The sequence below is a fragment of the Tachypleus tridentatus genome, chromosome 8, assembly GCF_004210375.1.
Source record: "Tachypleus tridentatus isolate NWPU-2018 chromosome 8, ASM421037v1, whole genome shotgun sequence".
NCBI lineage: Eukaryota > Metazoa > Arthropoda > Merostomata > Xiphosura > Limulidae > Tachypleus > Tachypleus tridentatus.
This window is the reverse complement of record NC_134832.1, coordinates 59,025,488-59,039,398: the sequence shown is the minus strand read 5'-3', so window position 1 is coordinate 59,039,398 and position 13,911 is coordinate 59,025,488. Positions and strand designations below refer to the sequence as shown.

The following is a 13,911-nucleotide window of genomic DNA, read 5'->3' as shown; positions in this document are numbered from 1 at the left end:
AAATGTTTTATACACTTCTGCACAAAATATTTATGTAAGAACACAGGATAGAATTATTATATTTATGTAAGAACACAGGATAGAATTATTATATTTATGTAAGAACACAGGATAGAATTATTATATTTGTGTAAGAACACAGGATAGAATTATTATATTTATGTAAGAACACAGGATAGAATTATTATTATATTTATGTAAGAACACAGGATAGAATTATCATATTTTGATGCTGAACTTAATGTTATGGTTTCATGTGGAAAGAATAGGCCAATCTGAAATAATTCCTACCCATTTATAATATATTTAAGATGACTCACTGTGAGATCATAAATCTGAGGTGTAAAATACATGTGCTCTGCTGTGGAGTTGAAAGTTCATTTATGGTTCACTTCTGTACCTATCCCACAGTCTCCAATATCAGATTTGAGCTCAGCAACCCTGAAGTCCTCCTCCTAGCACTCCATCATGCTCAAGTAACCTTCCAGATATATTTTAGCCCCCTTGGTAGGGGATGTTATAGCTGTTTCAAATGTGAGCCAACCCAAAACAAATAACACACTTTCAGTACATGAACATGTCTGTGAGAGTATAAACACACTTTCAAATAGGGTGCCCACTGGATCTTGAAGGGAGCCACTTGGTTGTCTGTAGAGAGAGGCAAGAGGGGGCACTTCCACCTTACATTTCTAAAAAAAATTGCACATATTATGATTTAATCTTAACATCATAGTTAAACTAAAATATGTTCAGTAATTTCTATTAAAACTGTAAATTTGTTTAAGCACACACAACATATTCTTTTGGTCTGTTGACTTGCACTGTAATAACTGATCCCCTACATTCATATTTCTGTCCCCTACCTGGGTCGTGTGGGAGCCAGCATGTTAAAGTTTGTGTTAATAATGGCAAATCTTTTGTATTTAATTCTGTAAAACAAAAATCTTGTTTATGCCTGAATAAGGCTAGCAGCCTTAATACAAAACATTTTGGTAGCCACTCCAGCATTATTTATATTGTGTATAAACATACCATTGATTTTTCTAGCTTCTTATATTAATATAGTATTATTATAAATTTATCAGTTTTTCTGAATATTTGTGTTTACACATAACATGTGATCAAGCAAGTTGATTCTAGCTTCCCTTATCATTCACTGTTCTATCCATGGATGGTACAACTATAACTCTTGTGTATTGTGCAAGAATTTAATAGCAGTGTCCTTCTGTGGTAGAATAAGTGACATCTTTAGGTTAAGTCCTACACTGTATTTGAATGAGAATGATCAGTCACTCTGGTGCATCCATTGCTGCTTGCAAAGTAAGGAATGTTGAATATAAACAGTCTATCACAGTTTTAAAGAAGTTTGTTTGGAGGGCAAACATCTACCAATTTAGTAACAAGCAACTATTCAAAGTCTGTAAAACAAGTCCACACATTGTGTTTGTGTAATTATTATAGTAAAGATTGTTAACCTGTTCAGTGCTGTAGACGAGATAACTCGTCCAAGCCGATCGGTAACACAGTGCCACGGACAAGTTAATTCGTTCTCAATAATACCTAACTTTTACGCTAATGTCAGCACCATACATGCATTTGATCTACTTACAAATTGTTTCACTTTCAATCCAAAATGGCGTCACGAAAAAAGTTACAAAATGAAGAAGCATTAGAGTTGTATTGTAGCAGCTGAAATACTTGGCAGTCAACAGGTTAATATGTGTTTTTAACTTTGTGTACAGTTTTTATTTTGTTTTAATGAACTCAAATATTCAGAAAAAAATCTATTTTTTTTATAATGTGGTTCACTAATGAACCTGTCCATCTTTCCATGGTAATAACAGTTTCTTGGTTCTAAAATGCAGTTATCACAACATCCTTTTAGTCACATCTATTACACTGAAGTTATCAACATCATAATCCGTTAGTTACTTAGTTCTGATGTTGTTTTATTGTAGGAGAAAATAATTATGCTGTAATTAGATGATATAACCAATTCACAAATCGTGATGTCACAGAATCAATGATAGCCCATGATAATGAACTCATGAAAGACATCCAAAGTTTTTACTTCATTAAATTATGCAAACATTTTACCTTTAAAGATAAATGTTTCAAATAGTTATTGGAGAGACCTTCTACATCATGCACCACACAGTTGATTATTGTAATCTTAGAAGGAAGAAAAATGTCTCGTTCTATCTGATACACTTTGCTTTAGTAATTCAGATACTCTTCTCTCCTTCTGCTTCCTTGTTTGTTTTGTTAAATAATTTCATTCTGGTTAGCAAGGTGCCTCTATTAAATATCAGGTTTGTAGAAAGCTAAGCTAATTAATTTGCCTTAACAGAAGCTTTTAAATTTCTTCTGAAAGTTTATTTAGCATATCCTATGTTATCTCATGTATTTTTAAATATTCTTAGGAACTGAACATTCTGAAGAAAAAATTAGATGAACCTCAAGTGTCAAACATGAAATTTGAAGACAAACTAAAGGTGTGTGAATTATAATAAACTGTGATTAGATACATTTTATAACGTATCTTGTTTCTCCTCATTTCTTTACAATTAACCTGTTTAAACATTGAAAACAGTATTTGTTAAGATAATTTTAGGCACATTTGATAATGGATGTTATACATTATGATGCATTTAGAACATTTTTCTGCTTGTATATTAAAATTTTGGTTAAATATGAACATTCAGCCATTAGAGCTGTGCAACTTTAGCTGAAAGGGAACAAGTGTAATTTAAGCTCTAACAGATGTACCATACTTCAATATTCTATTCATTGGAAGAATTATTTTTATCATAACTTTCTTTGATCAAATTGCTGTTTCATAGCAACATTATATGATTGTTCTCTACTTTGCATTTTTACTAAGATTCTGTTCACATTGCTTTTACTTAATTTAATATATCCTAAGTCCTTTTAACTGATAATATAAAAGATTCTTCAGAAATCTCACAAAAAACATGACACATTTGTTAAGCCTAATAGTTCAGATTTTTTGTTTAATATTGCTACATTTATTCTGGATAAAAATTGTCATGTTTGGTATTTCATGAAGGAATTTGATTGTACATATTTTCATTAAACTTCTGTTCAATGCATGTTAAATTTCTGTTTTTGGTAAATGATATATGTTTGTTCAATATAAGTTTCATAAAAGTTATTACTTTTCCAGTCAGTAAGTCATGTTAAAGTTTGAAGTAAAAGACATTACAAACTTGCAAACCTAGTTGTAAGGCATTAAACGTGTATTTTTAAATAATGAGTTATCTCTGATATCAAATATTAAAGAATAAATATATTTGATATTTCATTATTACATCCATCTGTAGTGATTGTCCAAAATATGCCATAAACTTGGGCGGTTAAGAAGAACATCTGCCATCTAATTTTACTTATAGCTATCACAGTGTTTCAATGATATTAAATCCATAGTAAGTCCAAGTTTTCAGTGAACCATAATGCTAATTTCATGTATAAAACAAGTTTGTTGTTGTTGTTTTTTAACATTTTAGTAAATTTTTACCTGTTTACCCTCTTTTCAAAACCAGTGTTGGAGAAAAAGGGAATGTAGGTAGTTCTTAATGTTCAACCCTAATCACTTGTAATGAGGTAATTAGAGAGACAGTAAAAGTGTTTTTGGATCGTGGATTCCATTAAATGCAATTTGACTACAATAATGAGCTACAAATAGAGCCACCTATCCACCCACATTATTTGTCTTCGAGTACTGAAAGCAGTGGGTGCATCACCATTTGTAAATATTTGTCGCTTATCACTGTGTTTTATAATTGAGAATTCAATAAAGTTTAAAACACTCAAATTCATCTGATTTTGTTAAACTTTTGTAAAACTCAGATGATATTTTTATAGATATTAGAGCAAATATGGGTTGTTCTTTTTCTGTTGTTTTGTGATATATGTTTGTTCAACATACATTTCATAAGAGTTATTACTTTTTCAATCAGATATTAGAGCAAATATAGGTTGTTCTTTTTTCTGTTATTTTGTGATATATGTGACTTTGCAGTATTGTTTTGATAAATATGGATTTCGTACTTACACTATGACTACAAAAACAGAAGATTGAGCATTCATAAAGGATGATGGAAGTTAAGAATGTTTACATGTATTTGTGATGTATGTTTTAAAAGAACAACAGTGTAATATACTTCAACATTTGACATGAGAACCTGTTCATCAATCCATACAGAAACTGCAAATAACAAACAACAACAAAAACAACAATCGTATGTATAATTCTTTTTAAGTCTGGATTATTTTGTTTATTCTTCAAAAATAAAGAGACCGCTTCATGCAAGTCACACCATTCTTACTTGTACGTTAGGTCTTGCTTATGGAAAACGAAGAACTTAAAATAGGCATCGGCAAACTACAAGAACAACTGGATGCTGCTAAGTCCACCAGTTGTACTAAGAAAGCAACACTGGAGCAACTGAATCAGCGCCTCGCCCAGAAAATCCAAGAATTTCGGGATATCCAACAAGAACTGGCTAGTTTTGTTAATTCCTGATACTTCATGGTCAGCGTTCTAGTCCAGAAATGTTTCTCAGTTACGGTACCTTTTATCAATGGTACTTTTTTTTTTCTATCTCTTAGTTTTACAGAACCAACAGTATTATCACTGTTGGGTAATGAAAATGAGATTACAACTTTTATAATTATTGTTATGAAAAAAAAATGAAATTAAAGAAGTTTAGCTTAGAGAAACGTTTTACTTGGTTGTTAAATATGGTTCTGATAGAATAATTTATGTGTGAAAAAGTAGTGATAATTTCTATTCATAGAACTTTGTTTTTTAACATATTAAATGTTTGTCCAAGGCTTAGAATTTTATGATTTTTCAAGCATGTGTAATGACTAATAATTGTCAATGTCTTGATCAGACTTAAACTAGTATTTAATATGGTATGAAGACTGCTGTATTTTCAGCTTTGCAAAAGTAAGGAATCATAATTATTGGACCATTATCTGAGTCTGTTTTTTCTAATGTTTGAATCATGAGACCATTTAATGGTTCAATATTACTTTTGTTTTTCTGCAAGCAATTTGTTTTTATTTCTCCCAATCTTTTTGTTTTAACTGACGCCATCTGTGGATCAATATTATAACCTGCTCAAACACAAGAGCTATGAGTTTTTTAAAGATGAAATACTACTTTATAATGTTTAAGATTATCTATATAGAGTGACATATCAAAGTAGCACTTTTATGCCCAAAAAATTACCATATGTAAGACTAACACCAGAATTTAACAAAGAGGTTGATTAACTGAAAAAAATTTATTTCAGATAGTTGCATAAAGTTACACAAAAGCAATAGTTGTTCTTAATTTTGAAGTGATAAACTTCTAGTCAACAGTACCCACCACCAACTTTTAGGGTTATTTAAATTGAACACTTGGATTTCACCGTCATTCTTATAATGTACCCATGTCTCCAAACTGGAGTATGTTTTTGTGGCAGCAGACTTGGACACTCAGATCTACAGTTTGTACAAATTAGCCACTATGTCATGCCCAGCCTACATGAAGAGGGAACAAAACAAACAGTGACAACCACTATCACAGTGCACGTGTCTCCACTGGTACAGCAGTAAGTCTACAGATTTACAATGCTAAAGTCAGGGGTTCGATTCCGCTTGGTGGACTCAGCAGATAGCCCAATGTGGCTTTGCTATAAGGAAAACACACACACAATGCATGACAAATGTTCAAACCATGATTCTGTATAAAATGTTATTTATTTTACTAACTAATGCCACTTATTTAATTCCTTTTCAAACGCAGTTAAAAATACTGTAGGCTGTTTTGTTTTATCTAAGTCGTTCAAAAACAAGGTTACTTTAAAGCTGTGAAAAGTATAGGAAATTATAGGGTTTAACACCATTTTTACTGTTTAATATACGCTTATGTAGAGAATTAATCTGACATGTACATCTAACAAAGATAGAGAATAGAACCATTTTATGAGTGAGGCGAAACAAAGGTGTTTTTTTTTAAAGATATAATAGACACTTGTATGTGTTCGGTTTCAGGTTTGTGTTTCTTCATTGATTATAGCTGCATTAAGTTAATATGATATTTTGCTTCTGTGTATTTAAATCTGCAGTTACGCACCTGCTAAGACATAAGTGTTCTAAGTTGAAAAAAAAATTGATTTTAAAATAGTGATACAAATAAACTGAATAACCAAGAAGGTCAAATGGTTTTCTAAGTATATTCAAAGTTATATTTCTGAATGTATTGGTAGTGGTTTCTTAAAATTCATTTATGCTAAAATATACAGTAATGCATATGGTTATTTATGGGGTTAATTTTAGTAACATTTTTATATCCCTCATCTCTTAAAAATGTTTCATCCATTACTAATATTTAAATTCTCTTAGAAAAAGAACCAGCAGTGAAAATCAAGCGATATAGTGAAATTTAATAAAAAATTGTTTTAAAATATATATTGATGAAGAGATGAAATGCTAGAAATTACAGAAGTTAATGTAGTTATAGATGCATTGTGCTTGCTTGTCAAGGATATGTGTGTACAGAGATTAATGAAATGTTGTTAGCTGCATACAGGATAACCTTTGATTTTGTTTGTTTGTATACACAACAATAACAACATTATAATGAATGTTTATAGGTTTCAGTAGCTGTGGTATGCTCAAAAATAGTTCTTCTATGTTTAATATTGTTTCAATGGTTTCTTTTGGTGATGGGTTCTTGTGGATTATTTAGAAGAAAATAATACAAAGTCCAATCTGCTTGAAGATTTTTTTTTTAAAACAAGTTTTACATATTTTGCCACAACATCGCGTGATAGTTTAACTAACATTCTTCAATAGTTCTAAGTTCATAGTAGATGCTAATACAGCAATTACATGCACACCATGCTATGTTAAGCACCTTTTTGGCCAAACAACAATGCAAACCCACAGAAATATCAAGTTTAAATATAACTCGCTACAATGCATCTGTCTGTGTTGTCTAGAAATTAGACAGAAAGATGCAAATACACTTTCTTAACAGTTAGCTTTATACAGTTTTGAAATCTCAAATTCTCCTAATCCATATGACTACTAGCTAACTTAGGTTGACATATGATGTTCGTAATAAACAGAATGAAATAATGAAACTATAGAGCATTGTCCACACAACCTTCAGTGTTCTCTTTGAGTTGAAAGGTTTTCTTGTGTGTATGTTGGGTTTTCTTTGATGAAATTATATTTAAGGCTCATTGCATGGTGCTGTTGAGTACACTGTTATTGTATCAATATTTGTTGTTGTTTCCATTCTCTGAAATATGATATAGCCTTTTTTTTATGTTCTAAACAGTCAAATATTTTTATAACCAGAAGAATATTGCATCATTCTTAATAATTCACTCATTACGTATTACATACATTGTCAAAAATAACTTTTGTAATAAAGGCCCAAATTCTACAGTCCAAGTATTATGTTTATATGTATAAAAAAACAAAGTAATACTTTAGAATAAGGCCCAGTATGGCCAGGTGGTTAAGGCGCTCTACTGATCTGAGGGTTGCATGTTCGAATCCCCATCATACCAAACATGCTCGCCCTTTTAGCCATGGGGGTGTTATAATGTTACAGCCAATGCCATTATTCATTGGTAAAAGAGTAGCCCAAGAGTTGGTGGTGAGTGGTGATGACTAGCTGTCTTCCCTCTAGTCTTACACTGCTAAATTAGGGACAGCTAGTGCAGATAGCCCTCATGTAGCTTTGTGCAAAATTCAAAATAAGCCAAACAAACCAAACACTGCTAAATTAGGAACAGCTAGTGCAGATAGCCCTCATGTAGCTTTGTGCAAAATTTAAAATAAGCCAAACAAACCAAACATTAGAATAATATGCTCTTTACAAAGAAAACTTATTTTGTTTTTAATCTAAATGTTAACTGAATCAAAAAAAAAGAGTATATACCATAAACAAAAGACCAGTGAATACTTATGGTTAAAATCTGATAATAATTTATGTTGCTACAATGCACTGATTGTCCTATGGCATTCATGCTTGTGACTCATTTTATGTTTTGATTATCCACTTTGGCTCAGAGGAATATTTAACAAGGTCCACGCAGATTCATGTTATTACATCTAGTCTTTCTCAGACACTTACTATGTAAGTGTCTGTAACTGTAACATTTGTAAGATGACTGGCATGGTTAAATGTTAGGCTTCAGCTGTGTTGAAAACACACACACACACACACATGTATTGTAGCTTGTAACTTGCAGATTTTAAATTGAGAAGGCTTTTTGCTTTGTCTTTTTTTTACTTCCATCTCGTAATGTACCATAGCAACATGTAACTCAGTAGACTGTTTGTAGATAAAATTTTAGAAGATTGTTTTCTTGTTTGTTGGTTTTTTTTTTATAGTTGTAACCAAGATGAATTAGTTTTAAGTCATGTAGTTAGACATGTCTAACTATACATGATAAACAACTTATGGACGAGGAACGAAGCCTAAAACTCGGAATAAAAGGGCAATAAACTTCAAGGTTTGGTTCAAAACATACTGTGCAGGTGGCGCCACCTTTAATAATGTACCAAACATGAGAAACAAAATTCTATGTATGTTCCATGTTGTGACTGTGTAAACGAAATTTGATAAACTGTTGACCATGCTCACGTGCATCAGTTTCACGAGAATTCCGTTTTAATTGAAGTCTTCTAGAATATTATTATGACTTCAGTGCTTTATCATGGTGCAGGATACAACATGGTTAGGTAGTGGTATCTCTATGATGCTGCACCAATACTATCCTTATTACAGGATTTACCTTACTCAAGATTTTGTATCTGCTATGACATGAGCTTATTGTTATGCTGTGAAACTGAGATATTAGATATTTCAGGTTTCGTTAATCTGAACTGATATAAAGTGAAGTATTTTTCAACATCCTAGTGTAGATGAAACTGTGATATAACACTAATTCAGCAGGTTAAAACGAACAGTATTCTGTGTTACATCTGCAAGCTGCGTTATAAAGTAGACTTAGAAAGGTAACTCAAAGATATTTTATAACAGTTTAAAAACTGGTTTAACAAACTGCTAATCTATGTTTTGTGTGAGCTGAAAACTGTTTAAGGAGAGACCAGTTGTGTTTAATTCAAACATATTTTAAAGTAGGTGTATCCTTCGTAAAAGAGCAAGCTTTATATAACTATCCCCAAACATATTGCAAACCAATCTCCAATGTCTTAGAGAACAGATTTATTAAGTTAATTAAAAATTATTCTAAGATAGTTTTAACTATATTAAAACATAGGTATGTTCAGAGCAAGTTAAGTGAGTAACAGCAATAACCTGTCATAAAATACAAATTTACCAGCTTAACCCTAACATAACAGCGGTAAGTTGTGTTCAATCACGGACCTATCAGCTTTACCCAAACATAATAGCAGTAAACCGTATCAAAATACTGATCTGTCAGATTAACCTAAACGTAACGATAGTAAGCTGTGTTGAAACACAGACTTATCAGATTAACCTAAACGTAACGGCAGTAAGCTGTGTTAAAACACACATTTAGTAGATTAACCCAAACATAATAGCAATAAGCTGTGTAAAAACACATATTTAGCAGATTAACCCAAATGTGACACAAATGTTGCAGTGGTTCAGTTATGAATCACGTATAACTGTTTTAATAAGGTTATTTGGTTATTGTAGTTAAAAAAAAAAACTTTAAAGTATTTTCAAAAATTTGAAGAATAACATTCAAACAAAGGTTTAGAAAAAACGGAAGATTTTGAATGGAAACAAACATTTTGGACAGGTTTCTTTTAGACCATCTAAACAACATAGAATAAAAGATAGATTAAATTTGTATTGTTTCACCAGAACTGTGTACAGTTGTAATGGAGAATATGAAATTTGTCTGTAAAACTGGTTTGGAACATTTTGTGTTCTGATAATAAAAGAACGTCAGCCATATTAATATATACATATTAAATTCTCTGTATTGAATTACTTCTATCAGTGAGAAATATTAGTAAGAATATTATTAACGTACGATATATTGTTAAAACCTGGGAACGTTAATGTTCCGTCATCAAACTTGTTCAGATATCACAACTTAAAAAAACAACTTTTCTACGTTTGAAAGGACATCAATCACAAATTATCTCGAAAAGAAATAAATCAAATCACCAGGTTTTAAGAAAGGAACGTTAAATTTTCTCTCCTCTCTGTAAATCGTAGTAACGTTTTTATACATGGTACGAGGATTATCAGTTATGATGATACTTGAGTAAAAGTGTGATTACAGTAATTTAGAACATTTATGTGTGTGAAACAATATATCTGAAAAAATCAAAATGGTGCTTATTAACTTTGGGACAGTTAATACCTGCCAAATTCCAGTATTCGATCGGATAAGAGTAGGCTTAGAGTTGACGGTTGATTCTTTTTACTAGATGCTTTCTCTCCAGTCTATTTCCTCGAAACTGAACAACTATGTGCAGATGGCCCTTTGTGGCTGTGTGCTGATAGGCCTTTGTGTAGTTTTGCGCGAAAACCTGAAACTAAAACGATCACTTGGTGAGAAAAAGCTAGTTTAAAACTAAATCAATTAATGCGAAGACTACTAGTTTAGTATAAGATAAGATTCGATTTACTATAAAGCTAGTAAGAAGAATATATAATAAAATAAATTAGTCGCTGAAAATATTACTTGTGTTGCTGAGAGGTTATGATATCTTTTTTTTTATAGTATGGAGTGTGCATACACGTCAAGACCTTGTACGTACTTGGTTTTCGTGTTGGTACTTTGGGTATAGCAAAGTTTCATGAAACGCTAGACATTTGTTAATAATTTCTAGTAGGGCAAAGGCTTTTTCACTTCATGTTTATATTACAATGAAAAGAAATGCGAGATTTTCAAGTTAGGAACTGGAAGAAAACTAATTATTTCTAAATAGTAATGTTTGTTCACATGAGTGGATGTTGTAGCCTTTTGGTAAGTGCATCGCGTTACTCGAGAAACTTGGTAATTCACTCTCTTGAATGAATGTTTCAGCTCTTTAGTTCGTCGCGTTTTACAGGAAACGTGCCAGTTATAAAATAAAATTGTCAGTTGTTTTTTTTCTTATTAAAGAGTAATCAACTGTAACCAACTAAGCGAATATTTAATCAAAGTATTAACACTGACGAAGTTAATAGCGGAATCAAACAAAAATATTTCCTTTCTGTATTCGTTTGTCATACCCATAATTTAAAATATCTATCTTTACTGTGCATGTTAATTCGACGTTGTGATTTCTGTTTTAATTTAAGTTGCGAATAACTTGATATTCCACGTTGCGCTTATTATAAAAAATACTGATAGATTAATGCAGTTGTGAATCTAATCCTGCTTCTTAGCGTTCAATGTTTTGTAATAATCTTTATTATACCTATATAGTTTTAACGCACATTCTACTTATATTAGTAGATTACGTTATCACCTATAACAGAATTTTTTTTTTTAATATTAGACTCATGGTCTAACAATGTCGTTGTTATTAGCGATTAGATAGCTTTACAGATTTTCTGTGAAGGTTTAACGATATTACCGATAGATGTCAGGCTAAAAACTTCCGATGTTTTTTGTTTAAATTTAAAAGCAAAGCTACACAATGGGCTATCTGCGCTTTGTGCATTGAACTTAGATTTTTCACGTCATAAGTTCTAACGCCTACCGATTTCCCCCTGGAAGTGTGGACTTCGCCACTGAACCATACAAATTTTAAAAAATGATCTTTAAAAGGTTACTCAGAGGTACCAAGATTTCATGAATTGGTTTCCGGTTTTAGCCGTTTCTTAATGTACTTGACTGTTTCAAAACTCTTTGGTTCTGTGTTAACATTGTATGTTTCTTGGTTCGTTGTGATTTACCGTCAGTAAATTTTAACAAATAAATAGAATTATCGAACATGTATTATTTATAGTTATATTTTCAAATTTATATGATTATTTATAGAGGAAATGTATAATTTATTTTATATATATATATATATTTATCTGTTGATTAGATACCCAAGATTATATTAGTAAATTTAAGGTCGTGTGAAATCAGAACAGCTTTTCGTTTATAGAAAACATAAGTTATATCTGTCAGTTCTTAGAATTGGTTCATACAATATTCACCCTGTGTCAACAACGTTTTACACATTGTTTCTTTCTTTTTAAATGTATAAATTTATATAACTGATTATTTCCAGTTTTGTATATTTTTATTTTTGTGTATAATAAGACAGCATTTAGATTGTGTTTAAATCGAACTACGAAAATTTAGAACAACGTAAGTCATGCTACTAGATTTCCAGAGATAGTTAACTCATTCAACAACACGACAAGAATATTGTTTGTGATTTTGTACACTTCTATAATGCTGCTAGATTGTCTGGTGTATTTACTGATTCGTTTCTGAAACTGTCATCCAAATACGTGGTGTTGAGAAAAATAAAGAAAATAAAAAAGGTGTAAACACACATTATTTTGACGTCTCGTTATTTGCAGCGTATCGCAGGTAACAATACCTACCGTATCCAAACTTGCACCACACACGTGGTTGAAAAGTAACGTAAAAAACAACAACACTTTCACTTTGCGTATTTTAAATTTTTTGTTTTTTAGCTATTAGACTTACGTGTTTCACATTACAGGTGAAAGAGGATATACGTAATTGTGTTAACGTGCTGCTTATTTTAACACTTAAGTAAAAGTAGTACTCTTACTACTCATTAGCTATCTTAAGTACAAACTCAAAAGTTAGCTCTGGACAAGAACCTTTGAACATAGGGAGAAAAGAATTCCACTGGTAATCTGACTTCACGTAGTTAATCGAATAAAATCTACAAATCAAGACAAATAACAGAAGCCCAATAGATTTCCGTTACAAAACACGCATTTGCACTTAAGGGCTGATTTAAATAGAACAAGGATATGAAGATACGATACAGTGAAGCCACTTGTGAAAAGTCAAGACATCTTTGTTAGTTCTGTGTTTACGTTCTACAACAAAATGGAAAACGCCTCTTGATGTGAAGAAGGATTTAAAGGTACCATAGAAACTACATAACTTCTAATGCTAATGTAGTCTTTGAAATAATATATTTATATATACTTGTGTGTCCATTATAACAAATTGTACTTCACAAAGATTCAACTATGTAATGGAGAGTTCGACATATTCAACGACCATTAACATACATTGAATATATTTTAGTGAAAATAAATACATTTTAACGAAGTTAAATAGTAAAGTCAGAAGGAAGGAGTGACTTACAATTTACACTAATTTACAACAACAAATTCACACCTCTGAATAAGTATATTAGTTTGTTATAATTAGTCAGAGGTTTAGATTTGCTGTTTTTAACGTAGTTCTTCCTTCTGATTTTACTATTTAACTTCATTAAAATGTATTTATTTTCATTAATATATATATATATAAGAAATATGAAACTTTGAATTTTTCTACCGAAGTTTCAGAACAAAAATTAAAGTGACATTTCGACTGCTTCTCAGTTTATTTTTGAATTTCTTTTCGCTACCGAAACTGTAATTCCAGTGAAGAAAATATGCAACAGCAGACGAGTTTCGCCGAAATCACATCTCGTAAGTTTTGCTTGAAAATGGGAAGCAAAAAAAGAGTTTTGTATAACGCTGGAATGTAAGCTGTTTTTATTTGGTTGTGGTGTGTAGTCTTTTAATTATAATTAACCCTTAAACAGCGGTAATGTAGGTAGCAGCACCAGTTGATGATGGCCGCCACTTAAGGTTTAATAACCTAAAATACTTTAGATGTTTGGGTAATGTGTAAAAAACCGTCACAATTAATTATCCATTATTATTCATGGGACTAACGGGTTATT

The 13,911-nt window shown here is 31.3% G+C and overlaps 1 protein-coding gene across 5 annotated transcripts in view; it reads left to right on the top strand.

Moving 5' to 3' along the window:
* Nucleotides 1-12,521, top strand: part of LOC143222453 (homer protein homolog 1-like) — a 257,753-nt gene extending 245,232 nt beyond the window's left edge. For 4 of the 5 annotated variants that reach the window (XM_076448998.1, XM_076448999.1, XM_076448997.1 and 1 more), the window contains exons 8-9: nucleotides 2,424-2,495; nucleotides 4,361-4,861. In XM_076448998.1, coding sequence (XP_076305113.1) covers nucleotides 2,424-2,495; nucleotides 4,361-4,546 — 258 coding nt within the window. In that variant the 3' untranslated portion in view covers nucleotides 4,547-4,861. Of the gene's footprint in view, nucleotides 1-2,423; nucleotides 2,496-4,360 lie in introns of all 5 variants that reach the window. The other variant, XM_076449000.1, reaches the window with a different exon arrangement.
* Nucleotides 12,522-13,911: the final 1,390 nt, after the last annotated feature.